General features: G+C 32.2%; 1 protein-coding gene across 1 annotated transcript; it reads left to right on the forward strand.

The window, feature by feature from the left end:
* Positions 1-543: 543 nt before the first annotated feature.
* On the forward strand, positions 544-2681 carry LOC145109128 (uncharacterized). The gene is made up of 7 exons (XM_079046239.1): positions 544-682; positions 854-997; positions 1353-1451; positions 1576-1652; positions 1730-1838; positions 1903-2231; positions 2427-2681. Exons 1-7 carry the CDS (start codon positions 613-615, stop codon positions 2517-2519), a joined length of 921 nt encoding a protein of 306 aa, XP_078902365.1. The 5' UTR covers positions 544-612; the 3' UTR covers positions 2520-2681.
* Positions 2682-13655: the final 10974 nt, after the last annotated feature.

Here is a 13655-nt window from a genome sequence, read left to right on the forward strand (position 1 = left end):
ATCATCATCTTCATTATCGAAATCTTCTTTGAAATACATCGACACATATTATTTGTGAAATGAAAGAACTGTTCGACTTTTTATATCAATCATGCTACTGTCTTCATCATCAACAGTCTAAATAGAATCGACGATCACTACAATATCTTAAGCAGAACCATAAGAATAAAAATTCATAAATTTATTTTTAAACAAGGATTAAAAAAAATACATTAATGAAAAGCTTGAAAGCTTATGAGTTTAATTTCTTTTTAAAAAGTTCAAACTCAAGAAAAATGATAAAGTAGATGATTAAGACTTCACATAAAATTTAGTCAACAACTCACCATTTCAAATAGTAAAAAGATTGATTGTTTATTTAGTGCAAAAGTTGCTACAATCCAAACTCAAGGGTCCAAAAACAGTAAAAACACGTGACTTTTACAAGTCGGAAAACAAACAGAAAGCGCGAAAGTTCCAACGCCCAAAACCAGCGGGCTCTAATCACCTCCTACCCCACCCACGTAACCCTTACCGTGTACCATCACATCGCTACATTCACTCCATATATCAATAACAGGTGGTTGTAGAGAGTTTTTATTTTCCTCCTCCTCCACCTCCGCCGCCGCCGCCATGGAAGAAGTTAGGGCTAGCTCCGCCTGGGTCGCCTCTCATTCTTCTCACGTCACCGTCGATTCCGAAGGTAAGATTTCATCGTTTATAATGCCCTTCCCATCGAAAACGCTGTTGTGCGAAGTCACATTTTGTTTGTTCATACGGTTGCATTCGAGTTTTTCGTTCGGATTTTGCATGTGTAATCTGTTCAGTTTTCATGTAAACTTTTTGAAAGTAATTTGTGTTTTCCGGTTCACAGGCATTGAAAAAGTGGTGGAAAGTGTCGAAAACTCTATCCCGAAAGTTGAATGGAATTACGAAGGGATTCATTACTTCGATAATGGTCCTTTAACTGTTCAATACTTGTTCGTTTTGGATGCTCTGAATTTCTGCTTTTGGCCAGGTAACATTGCATCTTTTTTGTTAGATTTTTCAATCAAAACTGATCAATAGGCTATTTTTAAGCTTCAAATAGGTTGTGCATTCTCAAAGTTTCGAGACAAAAGTTACTACTGTATTCGATTTCATAATAAGAACCACAAATAGAACAATGGTACTGTAAAGTTGCAACATAATCCCTATAAGATCTTAAAGTTTTTCCCTTAGATTGGGACAAAGGGAGTATTGTAGATCATAGCCATAAAACTAATGTAATTAACATCAGTTGGACAACTATTGTAATGATTTATTCTACTTATGATCAACATTCCAATAGATACTTAAATAAGTTGTTTGTACATTTTGTTAATTGATAACAGATCAAGAGTTAAACTATGATGATTTGGCTTCTGGATTGAAATCAGCTCTTGAAAATGATCAGTCTGTGTTTGATGCTGATCGACTTCAGAAGTACACTGGTATTACTACTCTTGAATCTTTATCCTTTCTTTTCTGAAAACTCGAGTGTTTTCCTATGTAAATGACCAGATTACCCCTTATTGTTTTTTCTTCTTCTTGTGTAAATTTCTTACATATTCTCAGGCCCAGAATTGCGTGAACTATTGAAATGGCCAAGACCACTCCCTTTGGAAGATGAACGTGTTCGCTTAATGCACGAGGTAAAATTACACTTCTGCCCTTAACCAACTGTTTGCCAAAAAAATTGATGTGTATATATCATATATGTATGTGTTAGGTTGGGTTTGAGTTGGAGAGAAGCTTTAAGGGAAAGGCATCCAACATTATTGAATCTTGTGGAAAATCAGCAACAAATCTTGTTGCTACAATCGCACGTCATTTTCCTGGTATTTACGTTTCTACCCTTTTGTGTTTTCACTTTCCATTGGCTAATACAAATTTACAAAATAGGTTTTAGAGACCACACAGTGTACAAAGGTCACCAAGTGTTCTTGTATAAAAGAGCTCAAATATTTGCTGCTGATGTTTGGGGGGCATTTAAGGGAAAAGGGTATGGAGAATTTGATGATGTTGGTTCAATCACTATATTTGCGGACTATATTGTCCCTGCTGTTCTTCAGCAGCTTGGAGTATTGAGATATAGCACTTCCTTAGCTGACATCATAGGGGCAAATAAGGAAATTGGCTCTGGCACTGAGGAGGAAGTTGAGTTACGTGCTTGCTCGATTTATGCTGTTGAAAAAATGAGGGATTTGATCGTTAAAAGAACCGGGAAACAGGTTTTTTTTTTTTTTTTTTTTTTTTGACTTAATTGATTAAGCTCTTAATCTGGATAACCATACATGGCTGAATGATTCTAGCCTCTTAATGGTTAAGAGAGGGTAGGGTCCCTTAACCATTCAGAGGTTGTACAAAAGACTGATTCCACTTTATTGGGTTAGTTTAGTATATAACTTTGGGCTTTTGTTTTGTAGGTGTTGAGTGTAGAATTGGATCTTTGGTTGTGGGCATATGGTGTTTCAAATCCATCTCTTCAACATCATCGTACCTTATCTATTTATTATTGAAAAAATAGGTTGTTGGGTGGGTGATAATGATATAGCCGCCTTTTTTGGTCTCATTTGTTATGCGGCAATTTTGTCTAAAATTCGGAAATCAGTACAAGGTTAATGTCCATAAAGTTTTCTTATTTTCATATCTATGGGATCCTGTGAGTTTGTTTATGTTCATTATTCAATGTATAAATGATCTAATACAAAATGAATTCATTTAGGTGTATAAACTTCATAAAAATCAGTACGGATATGCATAAAACCCAAAAAACCAAATATGTATAGCATAGTTGCAAATGAAAATTATATAAGAAGAAAATAATAGTGAAATTCTTGAAAATCTTGGGGTAAATCAAATTATGAGTTGAAGTTTAAAACCTTGGAGGATTACAATGCATATATGATACAAAACGATATAATAAGTTGGGGTTAGGATTATGGGTGTCAACATTATCTGAACCTGATTAACCCGACCCGAACCCGAATAAGATAGTTAAGGTCGGGTTTAATAGGGGTTGAAAGTTAAAATCGGTTTATTCGGGTTAACCCGACAACGCAAAATATATTTAGGGTTGGGTTTCGGGTTGCTTTATATATCTACATTCATCTTGTTGACACATAATTCCGTAAGGTTCTAGACCATCAATATTTGTTTGATTTTTAGTCGGCAATTTAATCATTTTAGTGGTGTTTTAAAATCATAGTCTAAATGCTTTTCATATACATAAGTGGGATAATGACGTGTTGGCTACACGGATAAAAATATTGAGTATCGAACCTTAATGGTTATTTAGTTGCATGTTTAAAAAAAAGTTATTAAAATATAATCATGATATATATTTCTTTAAGTGAAAAAACTATCAAATGCCTAATTTATAATTAATCTGACTAACCCGATTGGTCTGATTAACTCGAAACCCGATTGACCCGAACCCGATTGACCCGAACCCGACAAACCTGGAGCTTAACAAGGTCGGGTTTTGGGTGTGATTTTTTCTAAAAAAATCCGACTAACCCGACCTATATATATATCCTCGGACGATTACAATGCCTATATGATACAAAATGATGTAATATGTTAGGGTTAGATACCTAAGCTTATATACAGTAATGTGTATATATATACACACAAAGACACACGTGCACACACACCCACACACACAAGTTTTTGGAATAAAAAACCAAATTTCTTTTCATACTCTCCATATTATTCAAATATTGTTTTAAGAGAAGCTATTGCTTGATAAAATATATAAGGTGTGTTTGGGTTCACTTTATTTTATTTTATTTTTATATCACATAGTGCTTTTAGGAAAAATGATTATTGGTTTATGACTTTTTGGAAAAACACTTTTTAAAAAGTGATGAGTTAGCTTTTATGGTAGAAGAAACTGAAAAGCCAATAAGTTGGTTTTAAAAAGTGTTTGACTTGGGATAAAAAACTAAATTTTTAAAAAGTGCTTTTAGGAAAAGACGAAAAGCTAGGTTCCTCTAGCTTTTAGAAAGCTAGGTTCCTCTAGCTTTTAGAAAGCTCCATATTTTGCCTATATAAAAAGTTTCAAAAAAATGTTTTAAAAGCTATTTTTAAATACTCAAACATTTTTTTAGCTTATTAGTTTTTGAAAAAACTAATAAGCTAATAAACTATTTTGAGAAGCAATTCCAAACACCCACATAAATAGTAATTAACATTAAAATTCTCATCGGTTGGAAATATGACTTGTTGATTACTTAAATTTTCAATGAATTGTATTTTTTCTATGAACGTGACACTTTTGAAGGAATGCCAAAACAATATTCATTTCAATCGAAAGTTCCTTAACATCACCAATCTCCCTAAAGAAGCATGTTCTCTAATCTCCTTGAAGAAGCCAATCAATATATTTACCTCTTTAATAGCAATATCAAGATTATATCATATCGTTTGATTATAATTTTTTGCTAACAAAGTTCAAAGTGTATAGTATTTAATACCAAATGATTATTGATACCAAAACTCAAATTCTCCACATGCATTGTTTGCTAGCTATTTAGCTTCACTTTGTATTTTAACATTGTTGTCTTTTTTTCGTCAAAACTCACGTAGGTACATTAAACTTAAACCTATATATACATGTATGTAAAATAAATTTTGGGCCCCTTGATGACATGGGCTTTGTACTGCCACCCACTCGGACACCCTTTAGAGACGCCCATGTTAAAACCGTTGCAATGCTGTTTGCGATTTCTGAAAAGCTCAAACCATTGATACGATGCGATTAACGGTTTTGAGTCCAAACTGCATCACGAATACCCCTATAAATTGTAATCTGAAATAAGCTATAATATGTTTCTTTGGTTCTTCACGAGGAAGTCATGTGTACATTGATTGTAATCCAAAAATGGATGTTGAATTTGATTTCAAGATTCGACGTCTAATGTGTGTGTGTATATATATATATATATATATATATATATATATATATATATATATATATATATATATATATATATATACACTAGCCGTTTACCCGCGCCAAGCGACGAGTGAAAATAGTTTGTTTCGGAAGATAGTTTTAATGTGGCAGTTAGTTTCATTTAGGTGCGAGGTAGTTCCTTACGACCTTTTGGCAGACTGTTTTGTGTTAGATAGTTTATTTCAACGGATAGTTTCTAGGTAGGTGTTTGGATCATTTCAACCAACATTGTATATGAATATAAAGATAACGAACCATCATCTAGGCATACGCCATCGAAAGGTTAAACACGACTGAGGAGCAGTGGCATCGTCTAGGTTTTCATATAAAAGATCGATGGTGGTGGCTGTGGAGCAATGACAAATCTGAGGTCCTGGTTGTTGGTGGATGTGGGATTTTGTAGTTAGGGTTTCTAGGAAACAAATTTGGGTGAGGGATTGCAACAGAGTACAGGAGGCAGAGAAAATGTGGTGGGATTGGATTTTGTGGTTAGTAAACAAATAAATAGAATCAATACACATAGTATATAACATAAAAAAAATTATACCTCCAGATTGTATCTTCAGATCATTTATAATAGGCTTAGGTAACAAATCAACAACCAAGGTTAAAGGCTTTAGATAGAGATATGACTGGACTTCACCAAAGATGCAGAAAGTCAAATAAAATCTACAGAATTAACACCAAAATTAGTCAAAAACTAAAAAAATTATTAAAGCTGTATAAAATAGTACAAATCCTCAAACCATTTAAGTGACAAACCTTAGGTTGAACACCAAAAATAAACCATTTTTAGTGTTGCAAAGCAAGGCCAACCTCCTCCCTGCAAAAGGATAAATCATGCCTCTAAAAAATCAACTAACTACAACAGAAATGGAGAGTAACCCCCTCCCATAGTGAAACAATCAAAGTAGTTGTAGAATCGAACCTTTCACTTAATCAAGCACCATATCTAGAGCATCAATCTCTTTTTTTTTATGGCTTAACAGGCCAACAATTTCTTCTCCTCTTTATTGTTGCTTGGCGTCGATCCATTAAACACATTTCTTGGCCCCTTATCAAAGATAATTGCATCCTAAAGTCAAGAATGAATTAAAGAAGCAAAATATAGCTTAAATCATAATGAAGTTCGAAAATAGAGAGAAATAGATTTGTCTTCCCCATAACTTTTTCATTTAACCTACAAACCCATAGTTAAAATCAAAAAACAAAAGGGAAAAAATCGAAATTAATGAAACTTTATAGAAATAGACAGATGAAGTTTGTGGGGAGAAGGTACCAGATCTGTGGTCGAGGGTGTGAGTGGCAGAGAATGGGCTTCATCTTTGTCACCTCCTTCGACTTATATACCTCCACAGTAAGTTGAATCAGACCTTTGGTTTTAGAAAGAGAGGAAACATATCTGCAACAAAACCTATAAATTGTTTACATTTGCATAGGCGTGAGAAAGGGGAGATGCAAAAATCTGATTTTAAATTTTGAATCTTCAACTTTGACTCTTCTGTGAATGGTGTAGGAATCCGTCTGTTGTTGCGAGTTTTCTGAGAGGGTGCATGTTTCCTAAATCAACATACGGCCATAGAAAAAGATGTCAATCGCTTGATGATGTCGACCTGTTAATTAGGCTGCAGGTTTTCAAAACTAAAACTTCAACAAAAGCAAAACTACATGTTTTTACATGGAAGAAGCTTACCTTTGAGAAGAGAAAGCAACCGATATGATGTCGACGTCCAAACCATTGTTATGTCTGCATATTTTTGTGTAATTCTAGAGGCTACCCAATAAGAGATGAAGATATTAATTTTTTTTATAGAAGAAAAACTTAGGAAATGAGGAGAATACGGGATTTCAAATCAATTCCTGGTCTTCTTTCCATGATGCGTTTTTGTTATCTTTGGTAAGGATTAATTATTAGTCGTTTTGAGAAGATAAACATTAAATGATTGTACGTAATGTTATATTTTTTATACCTCTTAATGAATATGTTTTAATATAATAGAATGGAATATATAAAATCTACGACCTCAAAATAAGTATAACATTAAAGAAATATTTTTCTACAAAAGTTTACATCATTAGTCTTAAATAAAAGCTTATATAATATATATAACACATTCTATAATTTTTCATAAAAAGCTAATCTCGACATATTTTTTGGAGTTTTTCAGAAAGTTAATTATTAACTTTTGTTAAAGAGGATGCAATAACAAAATCAATTAGTAGTGATTCCCTCCTAAGAAATGGGTTTCATAGAAACAAAGAAAAAAGAAGATTGTTTATGAGTTTATCTCATCTCGTATAATAATTATAGTGTCGTAATATTTTTTTTAATATAACATGTTTATATTTTTAAATTAAGTCAGATATAAATGGTCTTTAAGATGTTAAAAAAAATGAAAACGTGAAATATATATGATTCTTTTAATGTTAAAATAACAGTAAAATTAATAATATTACAAGCAATTCATGATCTTCTTTCCATGATGGTTTTTGTTATTTTTGGTAATGATTAATTATTAGTCGTTTTGAGGAGATTAGCATTAAATGATTGTACCTAATGTTATAAGGTTTAATGTTATTTGTAATGCCCGTGTTTCTAGGCTAGACATTAATATTGACATTATAGTCTAGGTTAACCTTTGTAATTCATTTTGAAGAAATGAAAATGAATTATGTGAATATTATGTGAATTATGTGTTTTATGCTTAATTATTAGGGTTTAATTAATTAAGAATAAAAATGAGCGTCAAAAATAAATATTAGATAAAGCCGATATCTATTAAGAAACTTGTAGTGGGCGTGACAACGATTACGGATATATAAAGAATACCAAAATCCGAGTTATAACGAAGAAGTTATGACCTGTCGAAGTTTCGCGACAAAACCGGCACGGGGCCGAATGTCGTAAAAAGTGAGTTTTTGATAAACTACTTTTTAGCCTTAGTGATCTAAACGAAACTCATAGTGTTCGTTAAACAGAGAGTAGGTATAAAAAGAACGCCCAAATCTGACTGCGTATGAGGAAGTTATGATTTTTCGAAGTTTCAGCTTAGCAGTAGACAGCTAAAAACTCGAATTTTAGACCGAGTGATTTTTAGCCGACACGACCTAAACGAGAATCGAAGGTCTCGTCAATAGTAGCGCAACGGTAAAAAGACAGACGAAAACGGACGTCGGATGAAGAAGTTATGAATTTTTAACGGATTTCCTGTCCCGGTCTGTTAAAAATAATAATTTAAAAATTAAAGTCAAAATTAGCCGACGAAGTCTAAACGAAAGTTGTAGAGCGTAATTTTACCTACGCGTGCATATAAAGAACGTCAAAAACGGAGCTCGTATGCGAATGTTATGGATTTTAGAAGTTTTGGCGCGAAAATCGAGAAAAATCCCCAAAACCGAGAAATCTCGCATACGTGGACTTCGGCCACGTGTCCTCGCTTCGCATCTGACGCGTGTCCAAAATTCTGCTGAGTCATCCGAGCTGCTGAGTCATCCGAAGTGGTCCAGTGAGAATCCGACGCGTGTCCCTTATGGCGTGTCCGAGTCTCGCAGAAGGTGCCACGTCCGAAGCCTCGGACTAGACCGCGGTCCAATCAGAGGCCGACACCGAGCCCCTCGCACGCGCAACCCATGTGCGAGCCACCTGCGCACCCTCGCCCAGCTGCTGCCACGCACCCTCACCTGCTGACTCCTCTCTTCGTTAGCCGACTTCGGACTCCTATAAATAGAGGGCTTGCGAGCCTTCTCGGATACATTTGGAAAATCATCATCTTTCACCCATTTCTTCATATTTTCTTCATCTTAACATCCTCCAAAGCCCCGGTATCGATTATAACCCCCGGAATACGCCACGAAGAGCCCGGAAAATTTATCTTTTCGGTTTCGAAGCCCGACCCTCGCAGAGTCCGGTTTCTGAATAAAACTCCCGGTTTTATTAGAAACGAACGTTTTAGGAAACGAATTGCTGCCCGATTTTCATCAAATCATGTGAGTGTATAGTCACCTTCATCTTACACCTAGATATGAAGTATTTTATATAAAATACGTGCTACGTGTAATTATATTAATTGTTTAATTGAGGTGACTGTTGAATTGATGTTTTATACAAGTTTTAAACTGTATATGTATTTTTATCTACAAATATGTTGGGTAAAACATGGGTAGATAGTTGATGTGTGATGAGATAAAATGATGAGAGGCCTTGATGTGATTTGTGATCCAGTCATCTAGCGGAGTTTGGATGACGACCACAGACTTTCTAGACAGTCCAGTGGAAACGCTAGCAGGCCCGCAACCTGTAGGTGTTAATGAACTTGGGTATTCATTCGCTGTACTCCATCCCCCTCATGGTTGCCTTTAGGACATGTATGACTGAGGAAACCCCTTAGCAGTAGTGTCCATCCCGATGATATTCTTTAGGCTAGGTCCCTTGTGATAAGTGTTTAGGGACGTAAAGTGAGGATAACGGGAAATGGGTAATCAGGGTTATTGTTGATTGATGAACTTAATAAGTTTATTATTACTGTGGGTTGAAAACCCTATATGCTCACCAGGCTCCCAAGCCTGACCCACTCAGCTTTTTATGTTACAGGTAGTGGACCCTGAGCATAGTCGGAGGATGATGAGAGATTTTTGGATTATAGGCCAGTAGTTGTAAATAAATGTTGAAAAGCTTATAATGTCTTGTTTATGCTTTTGATCTGTATCGGAACATGACATCCTGAGGTTTTGATATGAAATTAAATTATATATTTCTTAAAGAAAAGTTTTAACAAACTTTTATCATATTTTGTATTGGGGACCAATTCCGCAACATTTTTTAAAAAGATTTCTCTGATTTTATTTTAAAAAGCATAAATTAAATCGGTCTTTTCTGGCCGAGAAATTAGGGGATGTCACATTATTTATAGTTGTTGTTATTGTTAATTAATTTTTTTAAATTTATTTGCTTAACGTTTTAATTTCTATCATTATAATTATTTAAAACATTTAACATTGTTTTTTGATTTTAAATGTAACAATATAATCATTTATATAAAGTTATTTTTACCTATTGTTATTGTAAGTTATTTTAAGCTACTTATTTGAAAACTTTTAACGATTATAAAAATATCTTTAGGAAATATTTTAGTTAAATTGAAATTACAATTTAGTTTTTGCATTTAGCACTACAATTTATCACTTTTAAATATTCATAAAATATTCTTTGAGATTTTTAAGTGGAACTGAAATTTATATTTAAGTTGACATTATAATGTTATATTTCAATTATCAATTTAAGTATTTTGTCCAAACTATTCAAACGTTGTAGCTTTAAACTGATAATAGTTTACATACAACAATATATTAAATCTAATAAATTAAGTATAATATGTTAGAAGTTAAAGACATAAATTTATAACTAGAAGTAAATATATTATTTTAATATTGAAATTTAGTTTATTTATGATTACACTTTAAGTTTAATATTTATGTAACCTTATTAACCAACTTATAATCATTATTAGAAAGACACTAAAATTTATCAATTTTCACTATTTACATAATATTCTTTGGGTTGTTTAAGTTAAACAAAATTTTATATTTAAGTTGACCATGTAATGTTATATTTAAATCAATAATTTAAATATTTTATACAAATTGTTCAAAAGTTGTAGCTTTAAAATGATAATGGTTTACATCCAACACAATATTAAAACTAATAAAAGAAGTACAATATGTTAAAAGTTAAAAAACATAACATTATAAGTAGAAGTAAAGATATTATTTTAATATTGAAATTTAGTTTATATATGATTACACTTTAGGTTTGATATTTATTTAACCTTATTAACTAACTTATAATCATTATTAGAAAGAAATTGAAAAGTCATGGGAGTTTCAAATGAATGTGGTGAAAGGAAAAATGTTTCCTTTATAAGTATATATATATATATATATATATATATATATATATATATATATATATATATATATATATATATAGATTAAAGGACATGGGAAGTTTCAACAGGAAACTTCTCATCTTCATAATTTGACCACTTTATTTTACTTCTTTATAATTTTACCATTAAAGTTTCAACAAACTTTTCATTTTTATAATTTTGCCACTTTATTTTTACTTTTTTATATTTTTCCACTAAACTTTCACTTTTAGTTCTTTACAACCCTTTTTCTTTATTCTTTATCATTTTCGTCTACCGTATTCTTCTATCATTTATTTTTTTTTATTCTTTGGAATTTCCGTCAAACATATTCTTCTACCCTTCATTTTTTTTTCTAAAAAGAATGACCCGTGCAAAGCACGGACCTTTTCCAAGTTGATTATAAATATAAGACTATTTTCGTTAGTACCCAACCATTCATTAAAATATATTTTCTTTTTTATTTATATACCCAACCAATTAAAATAATTTTTATCAATTCTGTTAACAACTCAAATCAACCAAACTTTTTATGATTATAAAATATGTAAAACTATATAAATATTGGCCTTTATATGTAGAGATTTTTTTTAATCTCAGTCTATTTTTTATTTTTATTTTAAAAAAGATAAAACCTAATTTAATATTTATAAGATTTATTTAAGAATAAAAAAGAAAAAAAATAATTGAAAATCTAACACAAATATTCACAATTGTGTTTGGTGGACCGATGCCTCCCCTCTTTAGGCTACTGGGAGTACTCCCGTAACCATGAATGTATGGATGAGGCGTCAATGCCACCACATGGTGAACACCACCTCCAAGTTGAGTAAAGACTTTGTGGTTGTAGAGTTACAAATACAAATTTTTCTCTTTATTTTTTTTTCAAGTCACTAGAAACTTAGTAGGAGAACCTCATTTCCTAAGGTTTATGAGTTGATATTTGACTAATATGGCTAGCTCTTACACATGATAAATTGGAAATGCACTTGGTGGAATATTTTCCTTCACGTTTAATTTTTGTTTTTGGTGACCAACCAGAGAAAAGGTCACCAATGACAGTAGTCTAACAACATTCAATTATTTAAAAATATTATATATTTTACACGATAGGTTGATAATGAAACCTTTCTAATAGAGCTGTAAATGAACTGAACAGTTCGAACTGTTCATGAACCGTTCGGCGGAAAGTTCGTTTATGTTCGTTTATTTAATAAATGAACGAACACGAACATAAATTCTTGTTCGTTTAGTTAAATGAACGAACATGAATAATGGTCACGTTCGTTCAATTATGTTCGTGAACGTTCGTTTATGTTGTTCGTTTACGTTCGTTTATGTTCGTTCACATAAGTTTATTTTATGTTCATATATGTTTAATCGTGTTTGATTATATTACTATATTATATGTTCATTTATGTTAATATATGTTCAATTATGTTTTTTTTATCTTTGTTCGTTTATGTTCGTTTAACTTGTTCACGAACATAAACGAACGAACATGAACAAGAAAGCTCGTTCGTTTATCCGTTCGTGTTCGTTCATTTGTTCGGCTAACTTAAACGAACGAACATGAACAAGTCCCTATTCGTGTTCGTTCGGTTCGTTTACAACCATACTCTCTAAAGTCTAAACAAATAAATGATGGACCATAATCAAGATGTTAGAGATAACATATTGTATATATGATTCTACAGTAGCACGTTAGAAGCATGTTACAAGCATTACGTTATATCAAAAAAGTTAAAAAAAATTTACATTTGTTAGAAAAAATTGAAGGTAACATGAGCTACCCTTGCAACCAATTGTGTCCGACCCAACACTAACAGAGTAAGAGTATGATAATAACCTAATTCTAATTTTTCAAGAATATTATATAATTGACAAAAACTACAAGATTGGTCCCTATGGTATTCAAAAAACTTTGGATAGGGTCCAAAAAGTTCCAACTTGCATGGAAGGTCCAAAATCAAAGTTTTTCTGGGTTTTTGGTCCCCGATACACTTAAAAAGTCGATTTTACCCTTTTCATTCCATTTTTCTATTTTCTTTATTTATTTTGGTATATAAATAACTAAAAATTAACAATAAAAAATAAAATCTCAACCCCCCTCACATTTTCTGATTTTATTCTCCAAAATAGACACACACACACACACACACACACACATATATATATATATATATATATATATATATATATATATATATATATATATTGATACATAAGAAAATACAAACATACACAAACACTCAAGTACAAACCTTCAACAATGGAAAGTAAAATCAGCCACCATCACCACCATTTTCCATTATTACCACCGACTGCTATCACTGTCCGCCACCATCACCTTCAACCAGCTCCGTCTCTGTCACATCCCCGAACCAGACGGCGGAAACGTCCGGGGGCTCGTGTGACTAACAATTGAATTATCATCACAATGAATATACATGAAACATAACACATTCATCACCAACATTACATATAACAACCAACATTGTTCACATCAAGTACATTGTTATAAATTAAATAAGTTCAAAGTATTAATAGTACGATGAGCGATGTTACATCAAATAAAACTATACATATTTGAAAATCTTCCCGCTTAACGATTACCTGAGAATACAAGTTATTTTGAAAACGGTCAACATATATAATGTTGGTGAGTTCATAAGTATGTTTGAATAAATGTCTTTGTATCTTTTGTAAAAACCCAGAAAATCCGATATTTTCTGTAAAATGTCTGAAAATGATGTGATATTCAAGTATAG

Source organism: Lactuca virosa, chromosome 4, assembly GCF_052849685.1.
Source record: "Lactuca virosa cultivar CGN04683 chromosome 4, Lactuca_virosa_CGN04683_v6, whole genome shotgun sequence".
Taxonomy (NCBI): domain Eukaryota; kingdom Viridiplantae; phylum Streptophyta; class Magnoliopsida; order Asterales; family Asteraceae; genus Lactuca; species Lactuca virosa.